Source organism: Petaurus breviceps, unplaced genomic scaffold (assembly GCF_028583685.1).
Source record: "Petaurus breviceps papuanus isolate PSGF00001 unplaced genomic scaffold, PetGlider_PUasm1.0 90977, whole genome shotgun sequence".
In the NCBI taxonomy this organism is placed as follows: domain Eukaryota; kingdom Metazoa; phylum Chordata; class Mammalia; order Diprotodontia; family Petauridae; genus Petaurus; species Petaurus breviceps.
Window position 1 is genome coordinate 16,878,724 of NW_027187391.1, and position 12,205 is coordinate 16,890,928.

At 33.9% G+C, this 12,205-nt stretch overlaps 1 protein-coding gene across 3 annotated transcripts in view; it reads right to left on the reverse strand.

The window, feature by feature from the left end:
* L3MBTL3 (L3MBTL histone methyl-lysine binding protein 3) overlaps positions 1–12,205 on the reverse strand; it is a 148,941-nt gene that overhangs the window by 71,245 nt on the left and 65,491 nt on the right. For all 3 annotated transcript variants that reach the window (XM_069077430.1, XM_069077431.1, XM_069077432.1), the window contains one exon: positions 4,549–4,625. In XM_069077430.1, coding sequence (XP_068933531.1) covers positions 4,549–4,625 — 77 coding nt within the window. The remainder of the gene's footprint in view (positions 1–4,548; positions 4,626–12,205) is intronic.

Sequence of the window (12,205 nt, forward strand, 5' to 3'; positions counted from 1 at the left end):
TCCAATAGTGGAGAGGTTATGAGGTGCTAAGTTCTTTTTTTTTACTTAAAAAATAAATTAGAGAGTATGACATTTAAGAAAATAAAGAAGGGCATGAAAACAAACAGCACGGTAATACATAATTCTAAAAAGGTTAATGCTGCAAATTAAAAAAAAAAGCAGAGAACACAGAATATGAGATTCCAGAAGGCAAAAGGGCTGGGATTACAACGTTGAATAATATTCCCAACAAAACTGAGCATAATCCTTCAAGGGGAAAAAATAAACATTAAATGAAATAGAAGACTTTAAAGCAGGAATGATTTATTTTAAAAAAATGTTTTAAAAAATCATCATTAATTTAACATCAACAAATCAGAAGAACAATAGATAATTCAGTAAAAAGAATGATGACAATGAGAAAATATTCCAAAAATTGTGGGATGCAGCCAGGAAGTATGAAGGGAAATTTCATACCTCTAAACATGCACATCAGTAAAAGAGAGAAAGATTAGATCAATGAAATGGACATGCAGTTAAAAAAAACTACAAATAGAACAAATTTAAAATCCCCAACTAAACACCAAAATTTTAATTCTGAAAATCAAAGGAGAGATTAATAAAATTTAAAGTTAAAAAATATAACTCAACTAATAAATAAAACTAGGAGCTGGTTTTTATTTTAAAAAAATAAATAAACCATTGGTTAATTTAAGTTAAAAAAGAAAACCAAATTACTAGTGTCAAAAATGAAATGGCTGAATATACCACCAATGAAGATAAAATGAATTATTTTGCCCAATTATATGCCAATAAAACTGACAATCTAAGTGAAACAGATGAATATTTACAAAAAAATAAACTGGTTTTCAGGAGGGGGCAGAGTCAAGATGGCAAAGTAGAAGCACAAACTTGGCGTGAGCTCACACTCCAATCACTTCCAATACATGTAAAAAAAATTGACTCTAAACAAACTTTAGAGCTACAGAACCCAAAAAGAGACAGAGAGAAACAAATCTCCAGCTAAAGGAAGCCTGGCAGGCCAACAGGAAAGGTCTATCACACTGAGCTAGGAGCCGAGCACAGTCCCCCATGAACCGCTGTTCCAGCTTCAGAGCGGCCCTGACCAGTGCCCAGACTGGCTGAAGCAGACTTCAGGAGAGTGACTCAGCAGCAGCATTTAATTTTTTAAATGCCAGCCATTATATTACAGAAATATATAACATAGATCATATGGTATGACCATGTGGGATTTATATCAGGAACAAAGAACTGGTTCAATATTGGGAAAACTATCAACATAACTGACCACATCAATGACAACAACAAAATTCATACAATTATATCAATAGATGCAGAAAAAGCCTTTGACAAAATACAATACCCATTCCTATTAAAAAAAAACCAAAACATTAGAAAGCATATGAATCAATGAAGCATTTGTTAAGATGATAAACAGTATCTGTTTAAAGCCAACAACAAGCATTATCTGTAAAAGGGATCAACTTGAAATCTTCCCAATAAAAACAGGAGTGAAGCAAGTACGTCCATTATCACCACTATTATTCAATATTGCAACAGCAATAAAACAAGAAAAAGAAAGTGAAGGAACAAAAATAGGAAATAGGAAAAATTATTATTCTTCGCAAGTGATGCAATAGTTAAAGAAAACTAGAAAACTAGTTGAAACAATTAACAACTTCAATAAAGTTTCAGGATATAAAATAAATTCACATACATCCTCAGCATTTCAGCATAAACTACCAACAAAACTCATCAACAAGAGACAGAAAGAGAAATACCATTTAAAATAACTAAAGACAATATAAAATGCTGGAGAGTCTACCTGATAAGACAAATTACAAATGCTTTTTACACAGATAAAGACAGAGTTAAACAAAAAGTAATAGTAGTGGATAGAGTGCCAAGTCTGAAATCAGAAAGATTTCTCTTCCTGAGTTCAAATCTGACCTCAGAAATTTACTAGGTGTGTGACCCTGGACAACTCATTTAGTCCTATTTGCTTCAATTTCCTCACTTGTAAAATGAGATGGAGAAGGAAATGGCAAATGCCTCCAGTATCTTTGCCAAAAAAAAAAAAAAAACCCAAATGGCATGAAGAGTTAGACATGACTGAAAAGCAACATCAAAAGGCCTGAGCCAATATATAATAAAAATTACATTTCTATCAAGTTCATTTACATATTCAGTCCCCTACCAATCAAACTACCAAAGAAGTCTTTCATAGAGTTAGAAAAAAACCTTAACAAAATTCATCTGGAAGAACAAAAGGATCAAGAATGTCAGGGGAATCAACAAAAAACTGTGAAGGAAGGTAGCTTCACAGTGATAGATCTCAAAGTTTATTACAAATTGGTAATCATCAAAACAATCTAGTACTGGTTTAGAAACAGAGTGATGGACCAGTGGAATATATTAGGTACATAATACACAGTAGTAAATGATCATAATAATCTAGTGTTTGATAAACCCCAAAGAGCTAAGCTATTGAGGTAAGAATTTATAATTTGATAAAAAGTGCTAGGAAAACTGGAAAGCAGTTTGGCAGAAACTAGGCATGGACCAGAATCTCACAACATATACCAAGCTCAGGTCAAAATAGATAAATGATTTAGACATAGACAGTTTTACTGTAAGTAAATTAGGCGAGCATGGAAAAATGTACCTGTCAGATTCATGGAGAAAAGAAGAGTTCATGACCAAACAAGAGATGGAAAAGATCATGGGAAGTCAAATAGATAATTTTTATTACATGAAATTAAAAGGTTTTTGCATAAACAAAACTAATGTAGCCAAAATGAGAAGTAAAAGAGGAAACTAGGGGAAAAAAATTTATAGCAAGTTTTTCTTATAAAGGCCTCATTTCTTGAATATGTAGAAAACTTCATTCTTGCCACATGCACAATCAGTTCCTCTTATCTTTAATCATACATTTCTTTAAGGACATTTTTACTCTGCCTTCTTATTTTTTCCCTGACTAACAATTTCATTAGTTTATGGAACTCTACAGTATGGAATTTCCCTCTATCAATGAAGATTAGAAACTTTTCTGCAACCTGTAGTTTCAGAACTACCAGGGTCACTGAAAAGTTAAGTGAAATAAAAAGTTAAATAAAAAAGTTAAGGTTACACAGTCAGTTATGTGTCAGAGGCAGTATTTAAATCCAGATTGCCCTGGGTCCAAGGCTAGCAGTTTTTGTTCACTATCTGTCTTCCCTATTCTGTTTACTTTTCATAATTATTGGTCTACAAAGTTTTGCAACCTGGTAGTCTGACTATACATAGAGAACTAATTCAAGAATGATTCTCATATCTATAAATAATTTCTTTTCTGCAAAAATAATATAAATTTAATTTTATGATGTTGATACTTGTCACACTCAGCAACTCCTGATTTTTTTATGTATAAGTATGAAGTAATAAATCTTTAGTCTCTCTTATTCTTTATTCCTGAACCATATTTTCCAATATATTTTTGACATTTTCCCCATCTCCCACCTCTGCACCAAAATCGACAAGTATTTAACTTGAGAATCTTTTTAATTTCTTCACAAAATTTCTCCATGTCATCATCCCACAACAGATGTCATTGCATAAGCTACTATTATATTAAGGTGGTCTTTTTGCAAAAAAAAAAATCGTGGGGGGGGGTGTATCTTATAAGCACTGTAACATGACATGCTTATAGACATTTAAGAATTGATACTTAGCACCTTCTACTCTCTTATCATTCTGACACCACCGATACAGAAGAGAACAAACTACACATGGACCATTTGGTATATTTCCATGGCCAAAGAATTCATCACTCAGTGGTCAACATACTGCTGATAAGACCCCGTGTCCTTGTCTAAGCTTGTTCTTGGGAACAAGACATAGACATAATCTGCTAATGGGACTCAAGGTCCTTCTAGGATGCTACAGTCCATAGGATCTTGTACTTCACTGGAGCAGCCTTCAAGAACTCTGGATCAGATCCATGCTATGTTGAGGGACTGCAGTATAACTGTGATATTATGAAGAGAATGATAATGATGACAGTTTATATAGAATTTTAAAGTTTGCAATCATTTTCCTCAAAATATCCCTGTGTTAGGGAGTACTGGTATTATCCCTATTTTCACAAATAAGCAAATATGGTTCTGGAAAGTTAAGTGATTTGCTCCATGATCACAAAGCTGGTCTAAAGTGGGATTCAAACCCACTCCTGACTCCGTGTCAAGCACTATATACACTATGACAAGTTGTTTTCCTAGCACTCAGCAAAATCTGGGACACAGTAAGTTTATTTAATAAATGTTTCTTACATTACCTTAAATCCTATATCTAATTTACCAGACAGATAATTCAATTCTGTGGTGATGAAACACATTCAAATATGACTACAGAATCAAAAGAATAAATTTGAGTTATATGAATGAAAAACATTATACAAATAATTTTAAATTCTTTTAAAGAATACGCAGTGATCTCTATCATGGACAAAATAGAATACTACTTTTAGTTTAGGATATTTGAAAAGTCACAGACATACAATATAGCACAAACCTGGTGGAGTGATAAGGGTCCTTCTATGTTCTTTACACCAACCCACTGGATGAATGTGTGGACTTGCTGCTTCACACCTGAGAAGGTCAATAATGAAATTCCACTGTTAAGAATGACAGGTTAAGAATCACTTACTGAATTAACTAGCTTACAAGACAATTTTAAAAGAATGATTCTTGTTTATCACTGTCAAACTAATTTTTTAAAGTTTTAATGAAACACTGCAGAAGATCCCACCTAGATCAGTAGGGTGAGCCATCCTTTAGCACCTCTCCCAAACACTCTACTTCCTCCACTCCAACCCAGGCCAAACCTCATGGAGGAGGCCTTCCCATGCGTCTTGCTTCTATGGCTTTCAGACCACAGGGCACCATTAGCTGCTCTGCTGGTATGTCCTAGGGATCCCTGGACCTTGCCAACTGCCCTGCTACTGAACCCTTAAGAATTCTAGGCTTTTCAATCTTCCCTGTAGCTGAACTTAAGTTGTTGCTTCCAAATATAAAGTGAGCTCCTTAAGGGCTGGGACTGTCTTGTTTTTTCTATTTCATTTCCCTGTATTTGGCATACAATTAGGTGCTTAATAAAAATTGATTTTTAAAAATTGATGTAATGAATCTTCTACTCTTCCAGAAGAGAACTTAGAGAAACCAAACAATCTTTTTTAAACTGCAACTGAAAAATATGAGCCATACATTTTATTTTTTGCTTTTTTTGGAAGGAGGAAGGCAGGGCAATTGGGGTTAAGTGACTTGCCCAAGGTCACACAGCTACTTAGTAAGTGTTAAGTGTCTGAGGTCAGATTTTAAATCAGGTCCTCCTGACTCCAGGGCTGTTGCTCTATTCATTGTGCCACCTAGCTGCCCCTAGCTATACATTTTTAAATGAATAATTTGTAAACTTGGCACTAACAAACACAAGTCAATATCTAGGGGGAAAACACATGATAAAGTGCCTACTATGTAAACGGCACTGTGCTAACACTGGGGACACAAAAAAAGGCAAAAGACAGCCAAACCCTGCCCTCAAGGAGCTCACAATCTAACGGAAAAAGACAACGTATAAAAAGAAGCTGAAAAGTGAGGGGATGAAAAGTGGAAGCAGATGAAGTCCCATAGTAAGGTAGGAAATTGTGTTTGTCCTGTCCTGTCACCCTTTCTTAAGTAAGGAATTTAGGAAGGGTTCCCCAAAGCCCAACCTTTTTCCATCGAAGGGAAGGAGGTGTGTATATGGCTATAGATTAGTATAACACCTAAAATCCAATCCTCCGCCATTGCCCCCCGCCACTACACTCAATTTTTTTCTCTCTCCTTCTCCCAGCATTCAGGAACACATCACATCAATGGAAATTTAGGTACCCAGAATGAGTTACATAGTGAAAAAATTAGAAAACATTAGCTCAGAAGACACAAATGGACTAGCTCTGTTTCATGACCTATCTCTATTAAGTTCTTCATCAAAGGACAGGACATCTCAATTCTCAACATAGCAGTGTAGAGATCAGAAGCTGAGCAGACGCACAGACAGTGGCAACTGCAAGTTCCTGACCACAAAAAAAAAGCTAACTAGTAGTAAGAAATCCAGTACATCTTTGCTAAGGAAGTGGAGAACTACTTGAAGGGAATAAAAAATAAAGGACTGAAAACATCTTGGGAAAATGAGTTTCTAAGCTGAGGTTTGTTTCTTTCTGATCTAACCATAATATACAGCATTATATTCTTTGAATCATCCATAAATATTCATAATAGTAAGATCTTCAATTCATATGAGAAACAATGTGTTGAGGTTTATAGAGTTGGGAGAGCAGTTCAGGTATGAAAGAATTCACTTAGACCTTCTCTGTAGCCATTGGGAGCTTTATCATGTAAGCAAACATGGGCCTCCTTAGGAAGAAAGCTAAATGAGACCCAGATATTTGTAGGAATTATGGTTACACAGAGGTTTCAGAATGATGGTGTAGTTTTAGAGGTTCTTATGGGGCTTAAAGATTAAAGGACAGGGGAAACACAGGAAAAGGGAGACAAAAAGCAATTCTTTTGGTGTAGGTTCAAGATAAGGGGAAAGGACTTTAGGAAACCTTCAAGTTACAGAATAAGCTATGGGGCTTTAACCCTTAGGGCAGTGGTTGTATCCACATCATTTCCCCACTCAACCACTAGGCAGAAGAAATCTTTCAGAAAAAAGAGGTGAAGGTTACTGTCTTCTTTGATCACTCTTCTGGCTGATTATATCCTGGTCTTATCTCCTATCTTACATCCTGCTTGCTCCATCTGCCTCAAGCACTCTTTTCTACCTCATCACAATGTTTAACTTTTTAAATGTTTAAGGATTTCAAACAACTTAAATGGCTGAGAAATCCTCAGTTTTCATGACTGGGCCATGCAGATATAATAAAAATGTCAGTACTACTAAAGTTCATTTTCATTGTTGTTGCAATAACTATCAAAGGGATACTTTACAGAGCTAGAAAAACAATAACAATTCATTTAGAGAAATAAAAGATCTAGAATCAAGAGAAATAATGAAAAAGGTAGGAATGAAGGGGATAGAGCACTTTTAGCTATATCATAAAGCAAAAATCATCCAAATCATTTGGTTCTGGTTGAAAAAATTAGACAGATTAGAGAGATTAGACAAAGAAAAATTTTAAAATAATGGAATTTAATACACTGGTGTTCAATTAACACAAAATATAAATTACCTAGGAATAAACTCCCTATGCCATAAGAACTGTCAGCCAGCAAGCATTTTATTAAGTGCTTACCATGTGCCAGGAACTGTGCTAAGCACTAGGGATATAAAGGAAGGCAAAAACATAGTTCCTGCCCTGAAAGAGTGTATTCTAATGGTGAAGACAACATGCTAACAATTATTTATATATAATACACAGTATAAATGAAAGGTGATCGCAAAAGGAAGGTCTTAGCAGTGGAATGAACTGCTAGGTGTGCAATCCGGCAAAAATTAGCTTTAGACTAACATTCCACAATAAATTCAAAATGGAAATGTTACCTGAATATCAAAGATCAAACCACAAAACATCAGAAGAGAAGCAAATCATACACTTTTCACAGATATAGGTAGATGAAATCTCAGTCAAACAAGGGGACATAAACACAAAAGACAAAATAGATCACTTTACATGAAATTGAAGGTTTTAAACAAAAGAAATAAGTGCATCTAGGATGAAAAGGGAAGCAACTGACTGGGAAAAAATCTTTGTATCAAATATTGATTTGTATTATTTGTATATGTTTATATATATACATTTTATACACACACATAAAATTAACAAGAACATGTAGTACCAAAAGTCATTCCTCAATATATTAGTGATCAAAGGACATGAAAAAAAGTTCTCAAGAAAAGAGCAGCAAACTATTAACAACCATATGAATGTTCCAATGTCTAGACAAAAGAAATATAAATCAAAACAACCCTGACGTTTTACTTCGCACCCAGCAAATTGGTAAAATGATAAAAGATGATAAATAATAAAAGTCGCTGCTAAAGAGGTTATGGAAAGACACGTATACTAATAAATAATTGGTGAACTATGAATTAATACAACCACTCTGGAAAGCAATTTGGAATTCTGCAAATAAGGTGACTAATGGTTCATATCCAGAGATTCTACTGCTAGGCATATATGCTAAGGAAATCACTGAAAAAAAAAAAAAGGACTCTATATGAGCCAAAATATTTATAGCAACCCTAGTTTTGGTAGCAAAATCATGGAAACAAAGTAGATGCCCATCCATGGGGGAATCACTAAACAACTTGTAATACATGAATATAATGAAATATTGCTGTGTTGTAAGAAGGAATGAGCATTATGAATACAGAACTATGGGAAGACTTACATGAACAGATTCAAAGTGAAGTATGCAGTTAGGAAACCAATTCACAATGTAAACAGAAAGAACAATAACCACAAAACAATCCAACTGAATGCTGTGAAATTATAAAAATAAAAATTATAATAATTACAAAAATAAAAAAAAATTTAAGTCAGAATGACCTAAAAAAGTGAAATGAGAAGCCGCGTATTTCTGCTCCTCAGGGTCCAAAGGTATGAAACACTGCATATAATATTAGATTTTCTTGACATGTTTATGAGTTTTATTCAATTTTTCCTCCTATTTAAAAAAATTTCTTTTGTTATTAATGGATGGCTCTCTGGGAGGGGCAGTGGGAAGGATATAGGAGGAAATCTAGACAAAGTAAAAACAAAAAATATCAATAAAAATCTATTTTCAAAATACAGAGGATTTTTCTCTAAGCCTATGTAATAAAAATGTATTCATCCTAGCACATACTGGGCTACTGCTACACTAGTTTAATTATGTGCAAGACTGTCAGAGTCCCCAAAATTTGACCACAGTCCCTACTTAAACAATGAAGCCATTTCAATATAGCAAGAAAAAGAGAATGGGAAAAAAGAACCAAAAACCTACAGGCAAATGGCAATTTATTTTAGAGTTGGAAGGTTACAAAATCCATCTTGCAGGACTAAAAAGAATCATCTCTTAGCCCCATCTAGTGATCATAAATGGAAATATTACCAAAAAAACATTTTTGTATTACATATTAAATAAGGCTGGGGCCTCTAACTTTATTGCTTTTGTATTCTTAAGCATATCATACAATAAATCTATCCCTTGATTATTTGAATAATCTTCAGGAAAACTTGGAAAGTCTTCTTGAAGCACAAACATAGATAATGAAATGGTCAGTAGTGGTTTTAAATTATGGAAAAAAAAAACCAAAGTAAACAGTACTATTTGGAAAAGAGAGAAACACATTATTGGGTCTGAAGGCAGGACAGGGCTGCACAGAAAACTATCTTTACCTTTAAATACCCCACTACTGACTGTGCCAACCCAGATTTAAACTTCCTTGAGCAGTGGTAGATATGTGAGAAATTACAAGGAGGTAGAAAATAAGCCACATACATTCATTATGTAGCCTATCTCTAAACTACTTATACCAGATAATCCACTCAGGAAACTCAGGAACTTCACAATAGTTAACTTTATTTCAAGAGTGTTTTTCTCCAAAGAGTTCTGGGCACCAGGGCACATTAAAAATTCTCAACAACATGTAAGGTAGGTTAGGGGTAATTATTACTGCTTACATTTACAGTATGTGAAATCATAGGTACAAATAAGTTAGATCCCTAACCAAATTCACACAGTAGGTTAGAAGCAATATGTAATATGGACAACATCACTATTTACTATAGCTTCCTTCTTCACAGATCCACATTCCTCATCTTGTCTCACTCAGGGGACAAATATATGCTCCAACCTAATCTGACTACATTAGCATATCGTATAATATTCAGCTGCTTTTAAGCCTTATGCTCCTTAAAGAAAAGGTCAAGTGAGGAAGTCACTGTTCTAATAATTCTTTTTAAGAAAGGCTAGTCAAAAGAAAAAATGTTTGAAGTAGAGTTTTGATTGGATATAAATTAAATGTTTAATCAATGTGATATTCTCCACTTTTATTCTAGCTCCTCATTCCTTTACATCTGAAAATATAAAATTATTTCTTTGCTAAATCTTAGTGCTCAATATAAAACCCAAAGGAAAACAATAACGGGTCACAATCACAGATTAGTATGAGATCCCAATGTCATTCTGCCAAGTGTGATGAGTACCAAAGCAGAAAAATGTAACAGTTGCCAAAAATGAGTGTTACATACAAAAAACTAAAATTCAAATTAACACTATCAGCAGATGATAACCACCCTTCCATTTCATGAAGGAATATTATTTCAATCTCAGGTACACTCTCCTAGTTCAAGATAAACTCCTGGCTGATATAAATGGGCAGAAGAAATATGTTTCAAGCTTTTCGAACTTATAATTTCCAGGCATTTAGAAATTCCCTACTGCATCTTGTGAGTCACCTCACCTCATAAGAAAATGTTGTCTTTTTAATATAACAAAAGATAGTATACTGAGTCTTAGGAACCTAACCTCTTGTGTTCACTGGCTTCTTCTCTTGGCATGCAAATATCACCTCAATTCAGAATGACTATTTTCCATTACAAAAACAAACTTGCCTTTGACACTAAATAAAGTGGTGTGATCTGTTTACAAAGACAAAAATATTTCTAACTCAAAGTAAGCTTATACTTTAGGTAAAGTAACTCTCACTGAGGTTTAAAAAAACATACAATCTCATCAATAAGATCACTGACTAAATTCTGAGAACAATCTCCTAGTTTACAAAACTACTTTAGGAAGGCAATCCAATTTGTAACCTCAATTACACACCTGGTGAGCAAGTTTATACTGCTAAAAATAAGTGCTATCTTTCCACAATTCAAAGATCAAGGGGTGAAATATCAAATAATATTGCAGATACCTCAGAGCATTTAAACTGTTTTCAAAATGTTCCTTAATTGCAGATTGGAGGAAAAAAAAAGACAAAGTGAAAAATGTGGTAGACATTTTATTCTCTGTGGGGGGAAAAACCCCAATGATGCCTTAATATCCATACTTACATATTTACACAAATACTTCAGAGTATGTTCAAATAAACTTTATAAATTACTACAATTTGAACATGTATTAAACCTGGCTATTTCAGGCTACAAAAGCAGAATTAAAGGAATTCCACTTTTTACCCCAGAAGAAAATGAAGGTAAATGACATATGGAAAAAATGCCTGTAAATGCTACAATTTCAATCACTTAAAAAATACATATTTTAACAGAAATACACATCTTGCAATCATATAAACAGATTATAATTCTGTTTTCAATAATTTTTCTTGTTCAGTTTTACTTTGCCTTCATACTGGGCATTAAAAGCAAATTTTCTAATACCCTTCCATCAATTTTTGAAAATGAGGCTAAACTGGGAAAGCTAAAATATTATTCTTTTTAACACTGTAGTCTTGTGGGTAAAAGTCTGATGATCAAATTATAAAAAGGATTTGGTATTTAATTATTGTTATTACATTATGTAACTGTTAACATTTAATTATTGAATATTTATTAAATAAATGTTATTTTTAATGTGATGATTTATTCTGCCATTCAAATAAACACTCAAACAAGCATTTATTAAGGGCTACAACCACAGCTAATGAAGACCCTCCCCCCAAAATAAAGTTCTTATCACAAAGTCCTTGGCACTGTCAGATGGTTCAACATCTGAAACTGATACTATTTTTTTTAGCAGGGTCTTTTCCATTTTGCTTACAGATAAAATCTTTGTTTTTTTTCCCTCATTAGAATATGAGCTCCTTGAGAGCATGGACCATGCTACTTTTTCATCTGTATTCCTAGAGCTTAGTTAGTGAAGTGCTTTGATTGTAGTAAGCACTTAATAAATCCTTTGCTCATTTGTTCATTAATAAATATTGTTGACTGACTGACTCCTTCTTCAATCCAAAAAGAAAGCAAAGGGGTATACACAAATGACTGAAGTAAAGTTCACCAATATTTCAAAAGAAGACCATTATCAAATTATCCAGATCACTTCCAGTCAGAAGAGGGAGCAGGGATTCTCAAGTGAAAGCCTTTGCATGAAGTCTGAGAAGGTAACTGACACAGCCATCTCCTTGGCCTCTGCCAAAGAAACTAGTGCTTGAAATACAAATAGATAAAAACTGTTAAGACTGTGAGCTCCTGGAAAGTAGGGAC